The sequence below is a fragment of the Peromyscus eremicus genome, chromosome 8a, assembly GCF_949786415.1.
Source record: "Peromyscus eremicus chromosome 8a, PerEre_H2_v1, whole genome shotgun sequence".
Classification (NCBI taxonomy): Eukaryota; Metazoa; Chordata; class Mammalia; order Rodentia; family Cricetidae; genus Peromyscus; species Peromyscus eremicus.
In genome coordinates, this window is record NC_081423.1 from 26,635,557 (window position 1) to 26,663,240 (window position 27,684).

At 40.7% G+C, this 27,684-nt stretch overlaps 1 protein-coding gene across 1 annotated transcript in view; it reads left to right on the forward strand.

The window, feature by feature from the left end:
• Atp10b (ATPase phospholipid transporting 10B (putative)) overlaps window positions 1–27,684 on the forward strand; it is a 184,457-nt gene that overhangs the window by 51,494 nt on the left and 105,279 nt on the right. Inside the window, exon 2 of the mRNA XM_059269901.1 lies at window positions 26,599–26,896. Within this exon, the coding sequence (XP_059125884.1) occupies window positions 26,622–26,896 (275 nt within the window). The 5' untranslated portion in view covers window positions 26,599–26,621. The remainder of the gene's footprint in view (window positions 1–26,598; window positions 26,897–27,684) is intronic.

Sequence of the window (27,684 nt, forward strand, 5' to 3'; positions counted from 1 at the left end):
AGAAGGAAATTTGGAATTCGAAGGAAACAAATTCACACAGTACTCTTAGGGTAACCCACCCAAGGGATGGCATCTGACACAGTGTCTGTTTGACAAAACAAGCTGTCCATCCGGGCCTGAAATGAACAAGACTCACACTTTGTAATGACTTAGCTCTGCTCCAGGACTGGTGTAAATTGAAGATGAAAATGTGTTTTCTAAAAATACGCGGGCATCTGCTGATGTCGGCACTTGTCTTACCTTTGGTTATGCAATGGTCTTGCCTGGGCTTCTCTTCTGGGCCCACATAACCAGGGTCAGATGCCAGAAAACTTCTCTAAAGAAAGGGCCCAAGCATCTCCCTGGTTCAGAAAACAGTAGGCTTACTACACAGGGATCATCTGGAGCAGACTAGAATATTGCTGACCACATGAAGCAAAGTCTTAGTAAGACCACAGAACTGACATCATACCAAGCTGGGCTTCCTCATCTCATAGTGGCCCTCCTGACATTCCCTGGAATGGTCCAGGGATTTGGAGAAAAAAAACCTTTGCCTAGACCCATACCCTATGATAGGCATAAGTCTTCCATGTAATCTGTCTCCAAAATACTCCCATTCTCCTTTCCTGGATACACATACTATAGTCATCGAAAAAAACAAAAGTAAATTTTGTGGTTCAAAGCCTCAATTTCCAGGCTGTTAAAATTCTGAGTCACAGATTTTACCATGTGCCTCCCTTTATCCCTTCATAGAAATGTGACATTCAGAATGATCTGTCCCTATGGGACCTACACACTCTCCGGCTGGGAATCCTACAGTAAGTCTGTGATACAGAATAGGCAACTGCAGCTGAGTAAGAAGACTGGACAGCCACGCATTGCTCTGACTTCTGCTGCAGGGGCTAGATGGAGAATGTGCTTCTCCAAGGTCATAGACATTCATTCATAGCATAGCGATCTCTGAAGACTGACTTCAGTACACTAAACCAAACATTTCTTTCCTGTATGTTTGAGCTATCTTTATAACTTGCTTCTCCTGTTTAGCTTCAAATTATACTTCTATAAATAATCCTGTCTCATGGTCATTCATTTTCCTTCTCTTCTAGATCAGACATCATCTTCTTCAATCATTAAACTCTCTAATCATCAAGTCAGATGAATAGGTGTTCTTGCTTAACTCATTACTTCAATGGGTGCTTATTATCTCCTGCATGCAAGGGATTTGTCTTGGCTTCTAAAAAACAAAAGATTAATAGCCAAAATCCTTGCCTTTGTTTAATTTGAATTTTAGTAGTGGAAAGCAAGCTATAAGCAAGCAAGATAATGGTATAATGGTTTATTGGACAATGATAAATGTTTTTTATTCATAATCTATTCTATTTCAATTTACATAATTATTATCTGCCAGAAATTACAATATTATTACTTTCTTTCTAATATTTATACATTTTATTTTTTAATTATTTTATTTCTTGAGATTATAATGTAGTCAGATCATTTCCCGTTCCTCCCTCCAAACCTTCCCATATATCCCTCATTGTTTGCTTTCAAATTCATGTCTTCTTTATTCATTAACTGTTGTTGCATACATATATAGACTATTTCTCCCACTCTCAGCATCCCTTAGCAGCCTGTAGTTCTTTGGGAAGGGTTGACACTTCAGGAGCTTCCCCCCACCCTGTCCATGTTAATGTGTCTGTTGTTGTCCTTTTTCAGCACATGTTTAGGCAGCCATCTTATCATGTTACTCTGCTGTGCTGCCTTCCTTTGCAAAACTAAAAATAGCCTGATAGCATTTATGTCCCTTTATCTTCTCATCAAAACATAGGCTTTGTGGGGACAAGCACTTCATCCACATGTCCCATACTAACTACATCATCAGTTTCCATACCAGTGCTTTAGCTTCAGTGTACACTTGATGAGTATTTATGAGAAGCACAAACAATTCCTACACCCAGGCAGCCAGGAATTCCCTGTTATTGCTCTCTTGAGAATGAGCACAACATTGATAGTTGGTTTCACACATTTGCACTTTTTCATTTGTGGTTTGGAAAAATTGATAGTGGCCACTGTTCTAACTCAGAAAAAAAAAAAGTCTTTCTTTTTGCTATATCTAGATCAAAGGAAAGTTCAGCTAAACACAGGCACCAGCAGGAATTCCAAGATTCCAGGCCCAGCAGTAGAGCCTGCTCCTTCTGAAGCTGAAATCGATGCACTCAGTTGTACTCCAATTAGCAGTGCTCCTGCTCTGCCTCCATCCCCTGATTCTGCTGTCAAGGTGTCGCACATCTCCAAGCTGGCTTTCCATCCCTAGATAGCTTAGCTTGCTGTGAATAGCTAGAGAAGGCAGGAAAAGGGCATGGAGCCAATTAGATTGAAATGGAATGTAGTCTTTGGAGGCCCTTGTCAGGGTAAAGAATATTGGATGTTCCCAAAGATGACAGATGCCTCTTTATTTGGGCTGATCTCAGGGGTTAGAGGTCATTTGTAAATAAGATTTGCTCCATTTGGTATGGCAAGTCCTGTTCCCTATGTCTTTCTTTCTTTTTTTTTTTAAATCCCTGAGTCTTTTTCTGTGTGTTGACATGCCTACTTGCTAACAGAAAGGCCACTTGCTCTATAATGAACATTTCACTTCCTTTGAGACACCTGAGGTAGTAACTAACAGTTAGGTAGGTTTGGTAGGGCACTAACGGTCAGCCAACACTGTGCTGGGACATCACAGTGGAAAAAGAAAAGAGGAACAAATTATGGTAAGTGGATGGATGGGTGAAAGCTAATAGTTATTACTCCTGGGTTAGCTGGGAAAAGGTAAAAATAGGCTAAACTTCATTATCAAGCCTTTATGTTGTTGATCAAAGCCTTTGTATGGATGATATTCCAAGTGATACAATCTTCAAAGAAAATAAGTCCCTATTCTGTGTATGAACAACAGCTTTTATTTCAAGTTAGCCCAGATTCATGGACTCTTAGAATCCATGAACTGTCCAACATGTGTGTGTTCTAATATACTTAGTTCATAACCACTTAGAGGAGGACACTCACTGAATGTGTGGGGTAGCAATTGTTCTAATGCTTTAGAATGGTATTTCACAGCAGTCCCTTGACTGAGTCAGTGTTAGTGTTAGTCTCACATAAAGGTCTTGCCTGAGGTCTTGAGTGGTTAAGAAGGACTCAGCCAATCTGTGGCAGTGCTGTTATCTGCAATGAGGTAAGCTATATCAAATTATAGGAAAACAGATCAAAACCAGATTCTGAATTTGATGTTTTATAAATATGGTATATTGAAAGTTAAAAGGAGCATCTCAGAGAATTCAAGAGCAGAGATATCAGTCGTGTGTGTAAGGAGGTGGAGTCAGACAGTGGAGAGTCATCAGAAGACTTTGCAAGCATGCAGCTGGTCTCTTGGCTCCTTGTATTTTCTCTGCAAGGCTGGCCTATGAACTCGCTCACAGCTAGAAGGTGGCCTTAAAGAGGATGAGCTCAGTGTCTCCAGCTCTTTACCTCTTCCATCTGGTTCTCATATTTAGTTCTCATCTGTCTCCCAGTCAAATAAGACTTGAAAAATAACATATGCTAACCCAAATCAGCCAGTGTCTGAAAGTTTAATTGTATAAGTTCCACTAGGAATACATGGTTATATTTTAGCATTCCTGAACAATCTCCAGAACTACAGCTCTTCATTTATGCTCTAACATTTATGACAATGAACTTGGGCATACAGGAGGTATACGTGTATGCTTTATCCCAAGCATGGCCACACTGGAGATCTAACAGAGCCCATTTTATAGCCCAAAATTTTATTTTACTATATTATAAGAACTAGCATCATGGAGACTAGAAAGCTGAAGAGTCCTCTTCCAGAGGACCCAGGTTTGGTTCCCAGCACCCAAGACAGGGGCCTCACAAGTCTCTGTAACCCAAGGTCTGGGGAATCCAACACTCTCTTCTGGCATCTGAGGGCACCTACACACATATGGCAAATACAAAGATATACATTCACATGTAAAAATAAAAATAAAAAAAGTCTTGCAAAAGAACCATTAGTAGGATTATTCCAGAAATTGTAACCTTCCATAAGGAGAAAACATCCCTATTCATGATTCTTTGTGTGTTCTGAATCAGTCAGTGCCCTGGTTTAAACAGAGCAATATATATCCACAGACTCAACCCATGAAGCCTCAGTTGCCAACTTTTCACATTTGAACTATTTATTTTATATGAATGAGTGTTTGGCCTACATGTAGGTATGTGTACCATGTACATGCCTGGCGCCAATGGAAGCCAGAAAAGCATGCAGGATAGCCTGGAACTAGAGTTTGTCATGAGCCACCATGTGGGTGCTAGAAACTCGAGTCTGTGTCCTCTGTAAGAGCAGCAAGAGATTTTCACTGTTGAGTGCCTCATCTACCTTGTCTCTCTTTTGAGATAGGATCTCACTATGTAGCCCTGGTTAACCTGGAACCCACAGAGATGGGCTTGTATTTGCCTCCCAGGTACTGGGGTTAAAGGTGTGCATCACCATACCTAGCTCTAGTTTGCTTGGAGGGTTTGGTTTGGTTTTGTGTTGTTTGTAAATAATGTCAGTGCACACACACTTCTGAGAAACCCCATTTACAACTGGCCTACCCGCTGCAAGCGGCTCTTATGCCGGTTTTCAGCAGAGTGAGCTGGCACCAAGCCAGCCTAATTAACAATCATAAGAAAGGGCAATGGGCTGAGTCATGAGATGGAATTGGTTTTGATTGCATGGCTTTGAAAGTGGGTGTGCATATCCTATGCTTCTCTGCCAAAGCTACATAGTTGCCCAGGAAAGGAAAACCAATACCTCTGAAAAAAATGAAGAAGAGATGTGGTATGGCATCCAGGAAGGACTTCTCAGCACGAGCAGGGGGTGATTCAGCCTCTTCAGGAAGAGAGGACCACACACTCAGGATAAAGCTGCAAACAGAAAAGGAGCCAGCAAAGCATCTCTGAGCTAGGAATTGCAAAGAGTATTTTATTTCACAAACAAGTTTCAAGATTTCTTGGCCAAAGCCTGATTGCTGAGGCTTTGGTATATATTGGCTCATAAGAAAAGTTTTTAAGTGGGTTAACTTTAAGTTGAATTCAGTTCAGAGGACCCTGGAGTGAAGAAGAATGCTTAAGAAACTAGTTAGAGCTTCTCTAGGAAAGGGAGCCAGTGTTTTAATTTTAAACTTCATTGCACTCAGAGGGATTTTTTAAAAGTCTTTTTAAAAAGAAATTTAAAAATTATGATACATCCTTACCATTCAATATTTGATTTTTTGCTCCTTAATATGTGTCTGTAAAAGAAGATATTTAAGAAGCTTATTTTTCCTTTTACTTACGTTCATGATTAATGTTGGTATTTTGTGGCAGGCAAAGTTTCGATATGCTTAATAGCAATTTGCAACCTCACACCAATGGGAAATAAAAGCTCACATTACATGAGTAGATTTGCCAGCAGGAAATGAATAGGTTAGGAACTGCAGCTGGAGTCTGTTGAGAGTAGCCATTAGAACCTCGGCACTTTGGGAAGAGTTGCATTGAAGAATATTTCCTCGAGGAGAAAGGCTGTTCCTTGGCTGCCTTTTGTAGATGCTGCAACCTAGCATTTAGAAGGAAAAGAGGCTAGCCATCATAGTAGCTCTCTTGCTTTTTCTAGAGACAGCAGAACTGTAGAATTTGGAGTTTAAGAAAAACACATTTCGGGGCTGGAGAGATGGCTCAGCGGTTAAGAGCACTGGCTGTTCTTCCAGAGGTCCTGAGTTCAATTCCCAGCAACCACATGGTGGCTCACAACCATCTGTAATGAGATCTGGTGCCCTCTTCTGGCCTGCAGGGATATGTGCAGACAGAACACTGTATACATAATAAATAAATAAATCTTTAAAAAAAAAAAAAAAACACACATTTCAATCCTAAATGATCCTTTTCAATTTGATCTTTGAGAAATCTCTTGACCCTTCTAAGACTAGGTCTCCTCATTGTAAAGTTTTGATAATGGTGATGATGATGATTAGACTATGCTAGGCAACACTAAGTTTTAAAGTTAATCTTCTTAATAGAGGCTGGCACACAGGATGAACCAAATAAATGCTAGTCATAGGTTTATGGTTTTATTTGCCTTGTTAGAAATTTGAGGACATTTTCCCAAATGGTGGCTCTTTGTTTGTGTATCTGTTATAACTAAAAGAAGGTAGATACTAGAAAGGAAGCTGAGATGAATTACCCCTAGACTGGCTTTTTTAGGAGAGTTGGGCATAGGTAGATACAATGAGTTCCTGAAGGGGAGAAAGCAAGCCTTTGGGTTTAAAAAAAAAGAGGTTTGTGAGGAGAGATGGCCATTACGGATAGCATGACAGGGGTCCTGAAGGGAAGGAACTTTTCTTTTTCTTCACCTCTCAGAATATTGGGACAGTTATAGCTACCATGAAGACCATCACAGATCCTAAAGCGAGACATCCTTCTGTTTCCGAGAAATAAAGGGAATCCCTTGACCTAATATGTTTGGTAAGGAAAGGAAGGAGTTCTAAACCATATGACCAAGCCTGTTCCAAGAAGGTGCTAGATCAAAGTAAATTATAATTCCAGGTTTTCTTAGGCCTGAGGGTGCTGTGGGATAATGCTTTCGTATACTAGTTTAATAAAACACTGATTGGCCAGTAGCCAGACAGGAAGTATAGACGGATAAGCAGACAAGGAGAATTCTGGGAAGAGTCAGGAGACACCAGCCCGCTGTCCAGGGAGCAGCATGTAATGGCACACAGGTAAAGTCATGGAAAATGTGGCAACATATAGATTAACAGAAATGGGCTGAGTTTAAGTGCAAGAGCTAGTCAGTAGTAAGCCTGAGCTAATGGCCAAGTAGTTTTAAATAATATAAGCCTGTGTGTGTTTATTTGGGTCTGAGCAGATGCAGGACTGGAGGGTGAGAGAGATTTGTCCTGACTGCAGGCCAGGCGGGACACAGGAAAACTTTCAGCTATGTCATGATGGTGAGACAGGGGGCTGGACTTGCAGCTACAAGGAGGAGACTGCAAGCCTGAAGTGGGCTGCTTATCAACTCTTTGTCCATAAAGGGAGAAGCTGTGTAGGGTTATGGCCAGATGAGAGAGAGAGAGACAGACAGGGAGAGACAGAGAGAGACAGAGAGAGAGAGAGCTGGAGGATCTATGCATTAAACATATTTATGTGCAACCTTCTCCTACTATCCCTGCCCAGCGTTAGAAGTCCCTCTTTTTATCTGATAACCCATCTTGGTTCAATTCAGCAAGCCCAGAGTGGTAGCACATGTCTATAAGCCCAGCACTTTGGGAGGCTGAGACAGGAAGATCATGAGTTTAAGGCCAACCCAAGCTATATCAAGAGTAAGTGTCAAACCAGCTTGGGGACCCTGTCTCAAAAGTAAAATAAGGTCAACTGAGCAGCTAGACTGCTATTCTGTAGGTACTACTTGGGCACAGACTCAAAAGTATATAAGTATGACTAAAGCCTTGGCCTTCACCCGACTTTCAACTTGAGCACTGAGGTGCCTCAACTTACACCCTTCTTGGCAGGTATTTCCAGCTCAGTTACCTCCCTGGATTATGCCCTGCAGAGGCAGGACCATAACTAGTAAAAGATTTCCTTTTTTTTCTATAACTTCTAATATTTCTCTGAGTGATTGGTCCCTCACTTGCTTTCTCCTTCACCTCAGCCAAGCTTTCTGTGGCCTTCCCAAAGTAAGATTCCACCAAACACAGGGCAAAGCTAGCCTGCTCTTCCATTCTAGACCCAGCACCCTGCCTTCCCCACTGTATCCTAGCATCAAATGACACTCTTGCAAGGTCACAGTACAGTGTGATGTTTTCATAGTCAGTTTCTCAAGCCTCTTGGGTATGGACTCTAGCCTAGGTCCTGCCCTTATGGAGTGAGGATTCTTGACTTCTCCAAGCCCTGCTTTCTTCATCTGTACAGAAAAAAAAAAGAGATTGTTTTTTAACACCAAGAATTCTTCCTAGGATGAAATAAGCTAATATATACAAATAGCTTATCTTAGTTTGTGATGTTTGATAGCATCTCAACAAGTTTATTGCTATAAAGCAGGTGTTCTGCAAAAAAAAAAAAAAAAAGTTTCATTTTTTGGAACAATCTCACATCTGAGGGCTTGAACTTCCAACAGGGGAAATCAGTTGTTTGGGATCAAGACTCTTTTCTATAGAGAGAAAAAGAGTGAGTAAAGTATACAAAAGATGGAGAAACATGGGTACACATGTGTTCCCTGGAGACACAGAAGCCTTAACCTCCATCCAACTGATAACATTTTAACACGTCATTCTTATGTTTGATTTTTTTTTCAATTGGTTTATCACATATCCTTCCTCCTTCATTCTCTAAACCATAAGTATTTTCCTAAATTTAGTATTAATTTTCATACACATTTATTTAAGTATGAACTCTAAAGGAATATTTTACATCAACAATATATAGTTTGTTTGAAACATGTATTGTTAATATATATATAATGTATGAATGAATGATATTTATGATAGAAACATAATTACCTGCTCAATATTTATTTTCTTCTACATTGAACATAGAGTTTATTCAAGGTAACAATATATCTAACTCAGGAACTATACACTCCAACTTTTCTTAAACAGAGGGGCAGCCAATGAGATTAAAGAGTGTAGGCCACGAGGCCTCTCCTTAAATCTTCAGGGGGACCATGCTGGCAGGTGTACATTTGCCTGCTCTCCCTTCTTTCTTTTGCCTGCTTGGAAGGAATATGACCGATGGATGATACTCCCAGATCCCTTTGGTTCTTAACATTAAACAGCAATGCCAAGGATAACGGGACAGAGAAATCTGGATCCCTCATGACTTAGGACTTCCCCATGGGCCTTAGATCACCAGCCTCTCAAAGTGTTGTATATCATAATACTTTGTTTTCACCATTTATAAGCTAAACCTAACACTAAATGAAATAGAACCATACTCCATATGTCACATTTCTAGTTGAATATTGAATCCAACACTATACTTTTGTTTGTTGCTGAGGCAAGTGTAGTGTTTAAAGTAGCACTTCTAGAGTTAGACTTGCTGATCTATGGCTATATTCTGCCACTAGCAACTGTAAGAGAGAGCTGTGGGTAATTTGACTTCTCTATACCTTATTTTGCTCCTGTGTAAAACACAAATGCTGACAGTGCCCACATCACAGTCTTCGGGAAAACTGCAAGTTAATATCCACAGTGTTTGCTATGGTGCCTAAAGGAAAATGAAAACTCAGTGAGACTTGCTATTTTTTTTCCTATGGTCTACTTCTATCTTCATATAGCGTCCCATTCTATTTATATGGTAGCATTTATTTTTTCTTTCTAATCTTGTACAAGCACTTGCATTTTTAATATTCCCAAATGGTGATGGAATTATCATTCCCAAATATGTCTCCTTGTACACATTTGTACAGGTTTCTCCAGGGTACCCATCTAGAAGTAGAAACATTGGGTCCATGGGCATATGTACTTTCAACCTGCCTTCATAAAGTTAAATTGCTTTCAAATGTGTCATAACAATTTGCAAATGAAAGTATCTGTTGTACCTCATCTTTGCCAAATCTAAAATTCACTAGGCTTTTTTTTTTCCAGTTTGGTAGTGTGACAGTTATGACTTCATTGTTTTAATTTTCTGATTACTAGAGAAGCTAGGAATAACTTTGTATGAAGCCACATGAGTTTCCCCTTCTGCTTCTATCATTCTTTTTTTTCTTCTGGGTTATTGATTATTGCCTTTTCTGAATTTTGATACATGCTAATGTTACCAGCATCCTCTCCCAGTCCCTGGTTCATCTTTCCATGTTCTTCAGGAGACACATATTTTAATGTGGCTCAGGTTCATCAGTCTTTCTCAAATTACCAATGTCTTTGCCTTTAGAGTTTCTTCCATGCCTCAGAATTATAAAGCTACTCTCCTGTGTTTTAAATCCACCCTTTTTTCCTTCAGGAAGGTATTTAATATACCTTGAATTTACTTTCTATGTTTGGTAAGAAGTGAAAAGTGTTCCTACTTGTTGTTATTGTTGTTAGTTTGGTTATCAAAGAACTCAACATTTATTCATCTATACATCTGTACAGACTTAAAAAGCCATTCCTGTCAAGTGTCTAGTTCTAATGCATACATTGGACTATTGTCCTATGCTATGGCATGTATCATTTGTCTGTTTGCTATCCTGATGCTGTAGTGGGTAGCCATTCCAGCTTTGGTCTGGAAGTTCCAACCCCCATTGAGGCTTCGGTAACTATCATGCCTACAAGGTGGGGCCAAGGGAGGGCCCTGAAGACCTGAGATCGGGAAGCGCCTCGCTCTCTTGTTTCCTGGACCTAGACGATAGAGGTAGATCAAGGGGAGTTCTCCAGAGAACACCTCCGGACTGCACTCCAGAACCCACCACCTACCTATCCCTTCATTTGTAAGGTACCCACTAAATAAATCTTCCTTTTAACTACGTGGAGTGGCCTTAATAATTTCACCAATATGATGCTGTCCAAGTCTCAGTCTCTCAAGGGTCTTTATAAGAGAATTCACAAGCTTTGATTGGTTGGCATTGTGTACATAAACCACAGTTAGGATATACACTCCTTGTTGGGCAGGTCTTCTAACTCTATGGAGGACATGTCTAAGAGCCACAACTGCACAACAGATAAGAAGAATAGATTTGACCCAAAATAGCATTTTACCTCTCTTATCAACACACCCTTTGATGTCTCATACTCCAAACCCATCATACCTTCTGCTACCATCAGAAACTGCCTCACATGATTATGGGCTCAGCAGTAATCCATCTCACATTGGTCGGCAGCAAAGTCATTTGCCCTACTAATGGTCTACAGATAGAAATGTTGTCTGGATACAACATTTAGAGCCTCAGCAATTGGGAAGCACCTGTTACAGAAACCATTCTATATGAGATGTGAGATGTCAGCAAATACCCACAACAGCAACTCTAAGAGGAATTACAAATGTGGAAATACATTTCTACTTACCAATTCACCCTTTCATGAAAGGACAGAGTGAAATTACTGGAGGGGAGGGGAGGCAGTTGAATATAGCTACCTACACATGTTTATTTACTTTTATTTCAATTTCCTATATCAGAGAAATAAGCTGAGAGATTGCTGGGTTTGTGCCATTAATCAGTGAAGCCTTCATAACACACTAAAACTGATTAACTGGATACCAAGTCCCCTGGGCATCAGGAAATGCCATGGGGTCAATGACACCTTCCTTAAAATGTAATCAGAGTGGATTTCAGACACCCAGGATCTCTGGCAACATTTGGAGCTGTAATGAAAGGGGAAAATTAAAGCATTTGAGACTGTGTTTTTGAGAGGATCTATTTGCTGGAGGCCTATGAATCATCCCTAAGGCTCCATCATGCAGTCTAGCCTATCTTCTTGCGGGCTGCTGGTTACTGATAAATTCATGATATTGTGCTTTCTCTGTCTCCCAGAGTCTTGCCATGTAGGCCAGAGGAGTATTCAAAGGGTAAAGTCTTCTATACTTCCTTGATATTTCTTTTTTATCTCTTTTCTTCTTTTGTTGCTAGGTTTATGATCTCATCATATGAGATTCTTGGTCAGGTTCTCTTTTACAATTGTATAGACCCTCTTTTAGGATCTTATAGGTTTTATAGGTTTAAAGGAGAACTTCATGTGAAGGAACTCTGATTTATCTTTGTAACATAAAAGATTATTTGTAAAAAAAAAAAAAAAACCATCCCCCTAGGGTAATCACAGACTGTGAGGTAAACATAGGGATAATTCTGGTTCAAAATAAGCAGAAGAAACAATAGCCAAAGTGTACACGGTGAGTAAGGGAATGATTTGCTTCTATTGCTCATTGTCTTTCTGCCAATGGTTTGTAGAAAACCTTCTAAACTCTCTTCATTTTTATCTTCATTTTTATTATCATTGCAAGATTATATACACCTATACATATATAATAATATATATAATTTTATATCATATGTTATCATTAATCTTATTCCAGAATAAAGGGCAATTAGATTCATCTGCACAATATGGACAACTTCAGACTTACTCACATTCACACTTTCTAAGCCACAATCTCATCTTCTGTGATAATTCAATACAAGTGCAAACTCATTTCTGAAGCTCTTCTAACTGCCCTAGTCTATTTCAGTTCCAGTATATTCAAATATTAAGCCATTTCTAAGAAAAGAGAGAACTAAAGGTTTACAAATAAATAGAAAAGGCATATGAGAAATAAAAGATAAGAAGCAGCGAAAGCTTGTGAATTGTGATCAATGAGTCATCCTCTGGGTCTACTGGGGAGGAGCTCACTGAGACTCAGGGGCCATCCTGTTGTGAGTACTTTAACTGGAACCCTGAGCAAGAGTGAAAGGTTTATAATCCTGAGCAATTAGGACAGGTCACAAACACTTCCCAAATAATTCCTCTATCTCAAAACTCCAGTCACTCTTAGTTGCTGTGATCCCATGGGTCAGAAGTAATAAGATTAGAGTAATTTTGTTAAATGCCTTATAAAAGGTGTCAGCAATGGAGAAAATTAATTTTAAGTTTGTTGTGTCAAGAGAGACAACATTAAAAACTTCTAGGGAGCAGGTCCTTGGTGAAACTGTACCATATATTATTATTTAAATGAATTACATGTAGCTTATTGATGTTAGTGACTATGATCTCTGGATTGTTTCTTTCCCAATGTTTCTCATTATCCTTCCAAAATGTGGTCCCAAGGGAAGTCAAAGTCTCGAGTTTAAAGAGGAACACTGGAGGGTTTCGTTCCTGTGTTAAGAAGAATCACTGTCACCCAGACATAACTGACCTCAAAGGAATATTTGGGGAGGAAAGTCGAATAGTAAGGATTTTTTTGAAAGTTTTTAAATCATTGTTAAGTATAAATTATTGGTTTTTATTCATCACACGTCCTAGTGCTTCTTAGCACTGATCACTGTACCTGGGAAGATGTAAAAGGATGATTGTTCCCAGGAGGCACTGGGGTAGAGTATGACTAACATGTAGAAGCCCTCAATTCAGATAAGCACATAGATGAATGCACAATACTAAGAACAAAAATGGGGTAAGGATAGAGTACTATAAATCATATGAGGGATCAATCATACTTTTCAGGAGAATAAACATAAATGAGCACAGGAAGTTAACATAGGGGTCCAGAAGGCTGGTGTTGACACTGAAGAAAAGATGTACACAAAAGAAAAGGAGAGGAATATCTTTATGGCTAGGTTAGAGTGTGAATGATAGATAATCAAGAGAAGGCTGGGAATATAAGCTATATACGGTAGAAAGTTCTGTAAATTATGCTAAAATCTTAAAGTTATATGTTTTTATATTTTATTTTAAAAAATTTAAAGCCAAGAAAGCCTAGCAAGGTGATGGCATGAATAGACTCACACTTAAATAATGTCTTTCTGATTTAACTGAAGAACAAACTGGGTGTGAGTAAACTTACTTATAAAGAAGAGAACAAATTGTGAAAATATTCAAGCAAGTGAAAATATTCAATATTCATGTCTGAGACAAGACATGAGCATATCCTGGTGTGGTGTGTGTGTGAGAGAGAGAGTGGGGGGTGGTAGCAGTAAGCCCAGAGAATAGCCAAAACTGGCAAGCATTTGTGGTTGGGATCAATAGGACTTGGAAAATGTTTCAATACCACAGAGTCAAAATAGAAAGTACTCTGCCATTCCCTGAAAACGTGAAGGATGGATATCACAGATAAAGCAGCAAACTGAGATTTGCATCCTTAAGGCACCCACATGGCAATGTCTAGAAAGAGCTGAGTCTTCTTAAGATTCCTCCCTGTGTTGGGATGAGAATTTGGGAGCTATTTTAAAATCTAGTTATAATTAGAGAGGATAGAGCTGAGAGAGTTTAGTTGTTTGTTTCAAAGTATGAGACTGTTCATCCCCAAACATGTATGAGAGCAGAGTAACTCAACCAAAGCAAAATGGATGAAAACATGTTCCTTTCTGGAAAAAGAACAATGTCCTGTGAGGTCCTTTTCCCTCTATAAAGAGCCAAGGCTGTGATCTGGGGAGGCCTCTGATGAGGGTGTCAAGACACAGGTCAGTGTGAGAACCTGAGTGAAAATACAAGAAATGTACACAGTCCATAGGAATCCCTTTGTCTTATAGAAGAAGGAATTAGGGCCCAGAAAGTAAATGTGAGGACCTCCCAGGGTCATACAGCTGATGAGTACAATGAATAAACCAGGCAGCTTGATTTGGCTTACATTGGCCCTAAGGATCTCCATGAGGTCAAGGTAAGCCCTAATCCCATGTCCTAATAAAGGCTAACTTCCCTTCTCCTGTGGCTTCTGGAATTCCTAGGAGATTGATTTTTTTCCCTTGTTGGTTTGTGGTTGTAATAGTCAGTGCTTGCTGTGTTTCTTTCTCCCACCTGTCTTTCTCATGGTCCTCCTTGTATCTTTTCCCTTACATTGTCCCAAACCTGGAGACAGCTCCTCCCAATCAAATGATATCATTTGAGGTCAACAACCATATGTTGTAAAGTTTTATTAACAGTTTTAAAGTCACATGGAAGGACATTACATCTTATTAGCATATCATATGTATTTTAAGGGAACATTTCACTTTTTTGCCAATAGTCACCAATAGCTATTATGTTAATTATGATTTCCCATGCCTTTACTAAATAATTCTCCTCCCCTTTATCCTTTTCTTTTCCTCTCTCTCTCTTCCATTCTTCCTTTATCTTCCTCTCTAGTGTTTGATCACAGTACATTTCTTCACTAAGGGACCCCTGGAAGCAGCTATCCTACAGCACTTTTTCTCACTTCACTTTACAGGTCTGGCCCCATGTTCTTTGTGCTGAAATAGGCATCTAGTTCATTAGTCCTTGATAAGGCTGTTCCCAAATTTCCTGTTCCATGCTGCCCCCACCTCAGATTTTCCTGGGTATATTTGTCAGTGTGTACCTTGTTCCACGTGTATGTCTGAACATGGTGCATTGAGCCACTCAATCTGGACTCTTGTCTTTTAATTGCTTATAGCCCTATGAACTTTGAACAATTTTTTCCACCCTTCAGCTAAGCACTGATTCATTCCACTTCTGTGAGCAATTTATTCTCTTGTAATTAGACACAACTTAATTATTTTGCCGTTAAAACAAACCAAAAGAATCTATAAAGCAACTTTTAAGTGAAATCACATTTCTGCCTGCAGGGATATTAAAAATGAAATTATGCAGCTCATTTTACCTGTCTCATACAAAGGAAAGATTGGCTGCATTGTCTTTTAATTTCCCCTGATCTTTTATCTTTCATCAGAAAGGTAGCTGGGAAATCAAGGTTAGAGTTGGGAGGGAAATTGGGACAAGGCAGTCACAGAGAGCAGACACATGAATGTAGGAGACTGTATTCCTTCAGGTTTGTTGTGTAGCAACTTCTCTGCACGGCTTAACTGGGTAAGTGTCTTCTCTGTCCCCAGATCTCCTTACTCAGAAAGCTCTTAGGTAGGAAGAGAGGTAGAGCTTCCTAATTGCCTATTCTGGCACTTTCTTGATCCATGTTAGCCTCTAGACATCCAACTCTGATTCACTGAATTGCCAATACTACTTGTTCAGGAATCATGCCTTCTATCTTGAACAGCTTCTGATGCTAAATATTAGCCATTTGTTCAATTCCCCATTAGTTTTCTACCCAGCTACCTTTGCATGCAAATATATCCTATGTTTCCAACCATTTCATTGATTCAAGAACCCTGCCTTCTGGAGCATCTTCTCAAGTGATAGCAAGTTCTTTCAGGAAATCCATAATGGCCTTGAAGATGAATTTTCTGTTGTCTGATTACAAGTAGACTACCCCAGGTCATTGTGTTTAAGGACTAATCTCTTGCCTTCAGATTTGGAGTACATCACCCAGATAACAGGGTGGCAAAATAGAAAGAGAAATTGCAGAATATCTGTTGGCTAAGAATCACTAGAGGTAGATATGCTCATGTCCTGTTGTCAGGCTGCACGCGGCTCCAGTGGATCTCACTGAAATCATTTCCATGTTCTTCCAAAGAAGCCGAGCCTCCAGTGCAGTCAGGATGAGGTGACGAGGCTGGTTCTGGCCATGGAAATTAGACTATAAGCAAGGTGCTATAGTTAACTTCTGGGTCCCTGACCTGGCTATATTTAAAGCCACATGTTGAGATGATAAGGTGGAGGGAACTTGGATCCCTGAGTCACTGGATGGAGGATAGTCACCTCCACTTGAAAATTCTTCACAGGTTGCTCTAAGCCAATGAAATTTGCACCTTGATTCGGCTCTTAGCTTAGCTTCTCCTACTTTGACTCATATGCCACACAGCATGAGCAAAGACTTCAAGGAAGATAAACAGCCAGAAGTCTAGGCACTCACATGCAGTAGCATCTGGAGACTACAGAGCCAGAAGGAAAGAGGTAGGCAAAGGCAGCAAGTAACAGCATAGATAACAGTGGAATCCGAAAACCTAGATCTTAAGCAATCATAATTACAAAGCTATAAGAAGCAAACGGCCATGGACTGACTTCCACATTAGAACAATAACTTCTGAGCTATATAAAAGCTGGTTACAGAAAGAGTGAACAAGAATGCAAGAAATAGTTTGAAGCTGATGGGCTTGTAAAGTATTTAGGAAGCAAATATGGATAGAACTTAAAAATCGATTGACTATAGTAGAAGGGGGAGTCAAGATAGCTGCTAAATCATCCGATAGAGACCCCATAATAGAAATGGGGATTACTGAAGTCAAAGTGAACTTTGGAGACAATCTGAGTTTGAGGAACATTCATGATGCAATACCCAGAAAGCAAGAGAGAAGGCACTGGGATACTGTGGTCCAACTGATAAGAAGGTTGATAATAACAAATGGGAGGCCAACTTGCTGGGTAACAGGGACATCATGAGTGCTAATGAACTTTAGAGATGGGATATATCACAGTAGACTAGGCTTCTTGTCTGTTTAAAAATGATTTTCTCTTGACAATCTGTTGGAGTAAGTTTTTATCAAAAATAAAACTCATTAACTCAAAGACCAGTGATGGCTGAATATGGCCTGCTGGTGATGTTTGGAGTTTTGGAGGTCTCCCTTGTAATCATTCCTCTCCCATATATTTTATTATCTTCTATAGAATTTTTTTGTATTGTGTCCTTTGGTTAATTTAATTTTAGTTCTCTACTCTTTCTTTTTCACTCTCTCTTCATGTTACCCCAAATGCCCTATTCTCTCCAACCAAAGACAGCACTCCCCACCTTACTCGGCACTCATTCTAACTTGGTATTCCCTCCTCCCTGTTAGACAGAGCCAGCATATGGCACCCTAGTTATATGACATGCTTTGTAGTCTATGAATGAGGCACAATCCCAGCTCGTGCCTTTCTCCCTGGGAAGATTTCTCATGCCTGTAAGAACTGGCTGGGGAGACAGCTCTGTAGTTATAATGCTTGCCTCACAAGCATGACGACTTGAGTTCAGTTCCCAGAACCCCCGTTAAAAAAAAAAAAATAGCCAGACGTTGTGATGCAAACTTGTAATCCCAGAGCTGGGGGGCAGAGACAGGTGGATCCCTGGGCTCCTCCTAAGCTTTCTACCTATCCAGGCATCATGATAGATTATTAGGTCTTTGGCTACTCTATTCCCGTGAAAGCATTATTGACTAGGTGGTTCTCAGAACCATGGGCCTCCCCAATGCTGATTTCATTCTTCTAGCATGTGCGTCTCAAAAATTCAATCATAATTTCTGAGTATAAAATAAATAATAAATAAATTATGTGACGTAGTCTAGGCTTAAAATACTTGAATATAGGCAGCCGGGGGAAGGATATCTTGGCTTCTAATAAACATAGTTTTCCCTAAAAGAGACTAAAAAGGAATAAAAGGTTCCAGAGAGCAAGCATTTTGCCTTCCCTTGCTGAGTTCTATCTGTTCACCTGTCAAATAAGCAAAAGGCTGCATAGGAAAAATTTAAATCCAATCAAAATAAGTGAAGGAAAAAACAAAATTAGTGAGACTGCTTTTTCCTGCCAGTCCTCTGACCTACTTGAATGTTTACATAATGAAAAGAATCCGGGCTAGCTGAATTTTAATTTATTTCAAGGCTAATGAAAGTCTGCTGTTGCTGTTGCTTTGACCCTTCTGTGGGAGTGGAAGGCTTCCTACGGTGTTAGGTGCTTCCTCCCTGTTAGTAGGCAAGCTTCCATATGAGAAGAACTACGTCTTCCCTGGTCATTGTGATGCTTCTGAACCTGGTTCTCAGGGCAGCAGAGATTCAGAAGGTAGCTGGTCCTGTCATAGACCCATAGTTTTCAAGTTTTTAATTTTAATGAATTCAGACCCATTCTTGCCTATTTAAGACATAACAAATACATCAAATTCCTTAATGTCTGTTATCACCATGTTTATACATAGTCAAAGTCAATATTTAAGCCTCAAAATCAATTGACTTAGATTCTATCACATTTGATTAAACAAATGGTATTTGCGCAAGCTGGAAAATGGGAAAGTGATTTGAGAACAATTGTGGTTTGCAGATGGTTGATTTGAAGCTCTCCTACGTGCTCACTTCAGATCCTTTCATGTAAGGTGGATACTGTTTGTTAACTGGGTGTTGAATCGAAAAGTATTTTTTGGAGTGTTTTGAAAATACCTGCTTACTGATGTCCAACTTTCTTGTATTCTAATTCAAATAGCAGGGCAGTATACTATCTATTAAGAAATACAGAGTTGTGGCATGGGTGTGTGTGTGTGTATGTGTGTGTGTGTGTGTGTGTGTGTGTGTGTGTGTGTGTGTATGAAGAGGTTGGGAGTGTGTACATGGGTGCACATATACATGGATGCCAGTGGTCAGCCTAGAATAATGTTGTTCTTCAAGATGGCCATCCACCATTTTACTATTTTGTCTTATTTTACTTTTGAGACAGAGTTTTTCCCTAGAACCTGGGACTTGCTGATTAGGCTAAGGCTGAGTGACCAGCAAGCCCCAAGGATCCTCCTGTCTCTGTCTCCACACTGCTGAGATTGATCACAAGTGATCACAACCAATTGTCTCACAACCTTCCACCCTAGCTTTTTTATGTGGGTCCTGGAGGTTGAACCCAGGTCATTATGGTCACAGAGCAAACCCTTCATAGGCTATCTCTCTGGCCCAAGAAATTGAATGTAAATTTAATTTTATAGTTCTTCTTTCCTCCTCATGATCCTGGACAACTTCTACTTTTTAGTATATACTTTAGAAAGTTGAAATATGAAAAAGAATGACAGTCCTAGCTTTTCTTATTCCATTCTCTAGCCTTCTTGGGTTACTTTCCATTCTTTCCAGGACGACTGTTCCTTCTCTGAATCCTTACCTGACTCCCACCCTTCCCTCTCGCTCCACCCTCGCTGCCTCTCACTGATTCCCCGACCTCATATAAGCCGCCCTACCTCCTAAGAAACAAGGCCACACCCAGGCTGAGTGTGAAGTCACTGCCCAGCTTTCCTCTGCACTGGTGGATATACATGCTTGCTTCTATAAATATGTACTTAAAATTTCTCCACCACACTAAAGTCATTTCAGGAGAAGGATGTACATGTGCGTTTTACTCATCCCATTAAAGCAAAGGTCCAAGAAGCATTTGTTGATTCCTTGAATAACTAGTTGATTCCCCATTGAAAGAGTGGATGGAATTCGCTAAAGCTGAAACTAAAGGAAGTGAAAAAGAAAGGAATTGAAATCAATAAGAAATGTGAGCCAGGCAAAATGAGGAAGTTAAGATCTGAGAAACAGGATTCCTGCTTAATAGGCTAGGCTAGGCTAATAGCCCACCTCATCAGAATGCCCCCCAACCATCTAGAAGACATTCTGCACAGAGAAAAAGAACTCTGGTACTTCAAGGCAGGGTGACTTTGTGTGTAAACTAATAAAGCTAGGGGATACTCAAGTTTCCTGGTAATGGGAGGTGCCATTTCAAAAAGGAGAGAGATGAGAACTTTACAACAAGAAGGACCTTGGGCCGTCAGGAGTGCCCTTCCCTGCCATTCTGAGCAGTAATAAACCACACCTCAGATAAAACATGATACAGTCCTGGCTTCCTGTTCCACTGTTGGGAAGAAGGAGATGGTTGAGAGGAACACCGAGGTAGGAAGTTACAGAGCAGCCAGCCCCCAGCCGCAGCCCTCAGCTCACCCTCATGCTTGCAGTTCACCTCCTCCATCTCATCATTCTTCTGCCTAAAACTCTTCAGGACTCCTTCATCCTCTTCCTCACAGAGTAAGAGCTTAACAGTCATCTGACCCAGTCTAGTCATTCCAGTCTCAGCCTCTGCCACTGTTGGTGGCCAAGCTTCATGATCTCTGAGAAAAAGACCTACAGATGTCTGCTTTTACATGCAGCCCTCTGCCTGCAACACTATTCCCCCTAACCTGCCTCAATTTTCTCTTTACATGCTTGCTAGATGATACTTTAAATAGTGTTGCTTTCCAGACACCTCCTCTGATTCTGTAGGTCTGCGTGTGCCCATGTGTGTCTGTGTTCATAGGAAACACATTTTTGTGAACCATTGAGATACATTGCCACCATCCTTAAATAGTTTAGAATGAATTTTCTAATAATGAGTATTTTTATATAACCGATACAATTACTAAAAATAACCAAAGTAAGATGATTAACCAAAGTAAATGATTATTAAATCATTACACTACTTAATCTGCATTTTGTTTTCAAATTTACCCGTTTTCTAATAATGGCTATATTTTCTTAATTCATGGAAGCAATTGTTTATTTCTTTTGGATTTGTCTTGATTTTGTTGTTTGTTGTTGTTGAGACAGGGGCTTGCCATGTATCCCAGGCTGGCTTTGAACTCTAAATCTTCCTCATGTCTCAGCCTCCTCAATGCTAGGATATTAGTTATGAGCCACCATGCTCAGCCTCTTATGACTCTTATATCTCCCATCCTGCAGCAGATGGCATTCTACCATCCAGAATCATATTCTATTTAACTTCCTTCTCTCCAAGCCTTTCTTTGATCTGTGATACTTAAAAAACATCGGCTAGTAATTTTGAAACTAATCCCTAGTTTGGGGGGCTTTCTAACTCTAAGTGATACCATGTTCTCTTTATAGCATACCAGAAAGGCACAAGGTGTCAAGATTTCCCAATATTTATCCTTTAAAATTAAGAAAAAATGCAATTCCTTATCAAACTTTCTATCATTAATTTGCCATCCCTTTTATATCTGCTCACCACCCCCTAAGCCCCACAACGCTGGGGATTAAATCCAAGACTTTCACGTATACAAGGCAAATAGCCTCCAAATGAACATTATACCTCGCCCTCATCCTTTTAATTTTAAGGAAACTTATTGTACTTCTTTCTTTACATGGTTCTAGGAATTGAATCTAGGACCTTACAGGTGCTAAGCAAGCACTGTACCACTGAGCTGCATTAGTCTTTTAGTTGAATCCTTGCTTGCAACATTTGCTCTGTGGCTGACCTTCACTAAGTTGCCTAGGCTGGCCTTGAACCTACTCTCTAGCCCAGGTAAGCCTTGACATTGTGGTCCTTCTCCTTCCTTCTCTTGAGTAGCTAGGATTATGGCCCTGTACCACCAGGCCCAGCCTGCTGTTAAAAATAAAACTAACAATATGATTAGGACAAAGAGGTGTTTAATACTACCCCCCCAAAAAAAAACACCTGTATCACCTACATCAGCCCAATCTCTTCTTCATTTAAAAAGATTTTACCACCCAAAAGAGAGGGGTCTCTGGTATGTACAGCATTAGCCAAGACAAGATTTCTCATTTGCATTTTCAACTCTGCTCGTGAATTATCTTTTCATTTCCTTTGCCTTTGCAATAAAAAGGAACCCATGAAAAGAGCATATCTTTTCATAATGAGAAAAAAAAGACACACAATATTCTTTCTGGCTTACAAAATGTCATAATATTGCTTTTGGTCCCATTATGATGGGCATCTGTAATTGCACTTATTTTTTTATACTTGCTACAAGGGTTTAATGTGGTCTCTGAAGAGCTCCCTGCAACCCTGGGGTCTGTGGATTGAAAAATCATTCGGATTGATTAAAGCCATGAGGAGAATGATGATGAGGGCCAGGTCATATGAACATCAGGAAAGTAAAATATTACCATTTAAACTACAAATGGAACTTTTTTTTCCCCATAAGTGATCAGATTTACAATAGAAGCCTGGGTTGTTCATTGTAAGATTAATAACAACATTAACTCATGTATTTATTCAAAAGAAAATAATCCTATGAGCCCAGTAAGTGAAAAAGACCATTATATACAGTTTCGAACTTCACAAAGTGTATCTTTGAGAGATTTACTTCTAGGACTTCAAACAAAATTGGTCAAGAGGAACCTTGAGCGTTTAGTTGTGCATTCCATTAAAGAGCCTGGCAGTTGTAAGGTCCAGAGTACAGCACCATCCTCCATAACTGCGGGTTACCTTTGCATCACTGTGACCAAAACACCCAACAGAAACAACTTCAGCAATGAAGCCTCCTTTTTACTCATGGTTTCAGGAAATTCAGTCTGCAGTTTCTTTGCTCCATGTCCTATTGCCATGACCAAGGCAACTTAATGAAAGAAGCATCTGAGTAAGGGCTCCAGTTCCAGAGGAGTAGAGCCCATGTCCATCATGGCAGCAGACAGGCAAACATAACAGATGCTGAAGCAGTGGCTGAAAGCTTATACCCCTATCCACAAATAGGAAGAGGAGAGAGAGAGAGACAGAGAGACAGAGAGACAGAGAGAGAGAGAGACAGAGAGACAGAGAGACAGAGACAGAGAGAGAAAGAGAGAGAGACAGAGAAAGAGAGAGAGAGAGAGAGAGAGAGAGAGAGAGAGAGAGAAAGAGAAAGAGAAAGAGAAACTGGAAATGGTGTGGACTTTTGAAACCTCAAAACCCACTCTGCCTCTAGTGATACCTCTTCCAACAAGGCCACACCTCCTAATACTTCTTAAACAGTTCCACTGACTGGAAACCAAGGGGGCTGTTCTTATTCAAACCACCATACTCCATGTGTTGGGGTGGAACACTGTGGTGGATGGAACACAGTGCAAAGGCTCTTCTTTACTTTTTGGTGGATAGGAAGCAGAACAAGATCATACAGGAGGTGGCCAAAGCAAGATACAGCCCCAATGACCTACTTTATCCTACAAAAAGGCCCCACTGTAGCTAGAGTTTTCCTGCCTGGCCCATGGTCAGGGCAGATCTCTCTCACCCGCCAGTCCCACAGCCACTCAGACCCAACCAAGTAAACATAGAGACTTATATTGGTTACAAACTGTATGGCCGTGGCAGGCTTCTTGCTAACTGTTCTTACAGCTTAAATTAATCCATTTCTATTAATCTATACCTTGCCACATGGCTCGTGGCTTACCGGCATCTTCACATGCGGCTTGTCATGGTGGCAGCTGGCAGTGTCTCTCTGACTCAGCTTCCCACTTCCCAGAATTCTTTTCTTTGTCCCGCCTATACTTCCTGCCTAGCCAATGGCCAATCAGTGATTTATTTACTGACCAATCAGCAACACACTTGACATACAGACCATCCCACAGCACTTCCCCTTTTCTTTTCTTAAAAAGGAAGGTTTTTAACCTTTATATATCTCCAAAGTCAGCTTGGTATATTTGGGAATTGGGGCGTAGCTTCTCTTACTACTTCCTGCTGGAGGGGGGCGCTGTATCTTATGGGCACACAAAGAGTATTTTAGGATTATGAAGTAGTCCATGAGGGTGTATCGTCTAAGCCAGTTGCCTTGAAATGGTTCTGGATGTTGGGTCATCTGGGCCAAGGTGTCATCGGAGACCTTTCAGGTGGTCTTGGCTGGTCAAACCTGATGTATCTTAATCTGGAACAAATCCATAGCCTCTGGCTTTCTGTGGAAACAAAAGCAGAGCCTCCTTTCCAAAGCAACATATCCTTACATCCAAATTTTGAAGTCAAGGTACCTTTAAAATATACATTTTGGCATAACTCAACAGCTTTTGTAATCAAATGTTTTTCTACAGTTACGAATATCAAAGAGAACATAATCCAGATTCTCTGTGTGGTAGCCATCTTTACGTGGTTTATTTTTTATTTATTTTTATTTACTTTTTTTTTTGGTTTTTTGAGACAGGGTTTCTCTGTGTAGCTTTGCGCCTTTCCTGGAACTCACTTGGTAGCCCAGGCTGGCCTCGAACTCACAGAGATCCACCTGGCTCTGCCTCCCGAGTGCTGGGATTAAAGGCATGCGCCACCACCACCCGGCTGGTTTATTTTTTTATATTAGCTTGAGCCGATAGCTTTAAACTGCAGCCTTCTAAGCCTGAAAGGGTGCTGGCACTGTGGCTGCTGGCTCCGCCCACTTCAGCTTCCCAACATGGCAGTGATACGTTTTCCGCCAGCTCTGGGAGCCAATTAGTGCTGTGGGATGGTCTGTATGTCAAGTGTGTTGCTGATTGGTCAGTAAATAAATCACTGATTGGCCATTGGCTAGGCAGGAAGTATAGGTGGGACAAAGAAAAGAATTCTGGGAAGTGGGAAGCTGAGTCAGAGAGACACTGCCAGCCGCCACCATGACAAGCCGCATGTGAAGATGCCGGTAAGCCACGAGCCATGTGGCAAGGTATAGATTAATAGAAATGGATTAATTTAAGCTGTAAGAACAGTTAGCAAGAAGCCTGCCACGGCCATACAGTTTGTAACCAATATAAGTCTCTGTGTTTACTTGGTTGGGTCTGAGTGGCTGTGGGACTGGCGGGTGAGAGAGATCTGCCCTGACCATGGGCCAGGCAGGAAAACTCTAGCTCCCACCTCCTACTTTTCACCACCCCACAATAGTATTATCATGGTACAAATGAATCGAGAAATTAATTCATTAACTGAGGCCAGAGCTATCAGAGGCACAGACACACCCAGAGGTATGCTCATGTTTATGATGCCAACAATGGTAATCACAGCCCAGTCACTTCATGTCCAGGTATCTTAGGAAAGTATCTTTCTGCCTTATTCCACTTTCTGTTCCCATTTAAGGGTCTTGGCTAAAAAGACAGGCAGAGACTCACACACACACACACACACACACACACAGAGAGAGAGAGAGAGAGAGAGAGAGAGAGAGAGAGAGAGAGAGAGAGAGAGAGAGAGAGATCTCATGTAACCTGCTAGGTTGCCATTGAAGTTGCTGTATAGTTGAGAAGGACAACAGATCCCCCTGCCTCTATCTCCTGAATGCTAAGATTACAGATGTGCATCTCCACACCTGGCTTATGTGTGATGGAATCCAATGCCTGTGCTTGCTAGGTAAGCACTCTGCCAATTGAGCCACACCCCCAGTCCTATCCATTTGATGTCCTGCTCTGAAATGTTACATGGTTAAAAATTTTATATCCAGAAATCCCAAAGACTAAAGAGCTCTTGGTAATGGAATACATGTGATATGAAAACTGGGGGAGGGAGCTATGAAGGGAGAAGGAGGGGACCAGAAGAGGGTGAATACAGAGAGCATGTGGGAGAGGACCCCATTACAACAAAGCATGATGGTGTATATGGATGAAAAATTACACAATATGCTACTTTTCAAAAAATCAATTAAAAGTAAAATGTAAACATCTCTCATTTTGTCTCAAAATATGTCAGCATAGTTTTATGTGCTACCTATTTTTTTTTCCTCTCAAATTTGTTCCTACATGGGCAGGGTTAAGAATATTGACTATTCTTCCAGAATACCCATGTTCAACTCCTAGCACCCATGTAGTGACTAACAACTGTCTGAAGTCCAGTTCCAGTTCCAGGAAATCCAATGCCTTCTTCTGACCTCTATAGGCACCAGACACGTCAGTAGTATACGACAGACGTGCTGGCAGAACACTCATACACAGATAGATAAGATTTTTAAAACTTTAAATTAATCACATGAGCAAAGGGTGGTGAGAATATCTTTCTTCATTTTTTTAAAGCTAATTCATTTTTAAAGGTTTGCTTTTATTTTATGTGTATGTGCACATGCCTGAGTGTACATATGCATGTATGTATACCACATGCATACCTAGTGCCTACAGAGCCCAGAAGAGAGTACCAGATCCCCTGGAACTGGATTTGCATGCAATCGTGAGCCGTCTGATATGAGTGCTAGGAACTGAACCCAGGTTCTCTGCAAGAGCAGCAAGTGTTCTTAACCACTAAGCCATCCCTCCAGCCCCTCTTTCTTCTTTTTATGTGAGGAAGTTGAAGATGAACAAGGTAAATGGAGAAAATTTACCACTAAGAATGAACCAGAGGCTCAAAGTTAGCCCTCTAGCATCCCATCCTTACAGGCCAAGCTTTAACTTTTCTGTGACTGCACCAACCAGGTCATCAACACCTGCCACTACACCTCTATTACCTGCATTCACAACACTGTTTAGTTGTAGATTGACTTTATTGGTTGTTTAATAAATCTGACCCTAAAACAAATGCATGGTAGGGACTGTTTGCATTTTTCTAAGATTGGACCTTACATACACAAATGCCATGTTGTGTTTTCCTCCTTAGCATAGTGACTTCATGTGGTCAGTATTCCGCTTATCTCTCCTGACCACAACTTCCTGTGTGTTTTCAGACCATTGTCACCTGCTTCTGGAAATGACTCTCTCCTTGGACTTTTCTTGGCTCCGGTGGAAATGGCAAACCCAAAATGGCTTCCCCCAGTCCCCTTCAGAAAGCACACCACTGCTTTCTCCAGAGATGGGCCGGCAGAGCTACAATCCAACAGAGCAGCGAGTGGTGTACCCCAACAACGGCATGTGTCATCAGGACTGGAAGAAGGTCTCCAGGAGGTACCCAGGCAACAGTATCTGCACAACCAAGTACACCCTACTCACCTTCCTGCCCCAGAATCTCTTTGAGCAGTTTCATAGGTATGCAGCTAGGTCCCCCAACTATCCACACCTTAGCCTAGTATTTGCCACTGAGACAAACTCAGAGAAGGTGGTCTCTAAGCAGCACCCTTTAATATCCAAATGCACATATGAAACAGGCTTCTCTCACTGATCAAGTAATGACTTATGTCATGTGTTGGGTTGCAGGCATACATGGGAAAAAAGAAACACTGGACTCATTGGACCATCTAGGGAATGAGACACATGCTAATTATTAAATTGATTCAAAACTGTAACTAGGAAGAATACTTTCAAGGAGAGATATAAGGTGCTTTCCAGTGAGAATTTGACCTACTGTCAGCAAGACTTCCTTGAGGAAGTAGCAATTCAGATATGACTGAGTGGAAAGATAGATGCCTGGGTAGATAACTCACAGCGATGTTGGGGACTAAAGTGTTCACTGAGCCAAGTGCGAGGACCAGAGTTTAGATTCCCAGCACCTCTAAGTGCTAGGCAAGTGTGAGGCTGCCTGCCTGTAGTCCCAGTTCTTGGGAAAGGGAGACTGGGGAGCCCCAGAGCCAAACTGGCTTTAGATTAGTGAAATCAGTGAGCTCTGGTTTCAAGTAAGAGACCCTGCATCGTTATGCAAAGTGGAGAGTGATTGAGGAAGACTTCAAACGTCAACATCTGGCACGCACACGTGTATATGCACCTGCACAAACATGTGTACCCACATACATGTTGAACACATTACGTATAACGCGCACACATAGTTTTTTTTTTAAAGAAAGGAATAAAAACAAAGAAGTAGGAGAAGGAAACCAGGA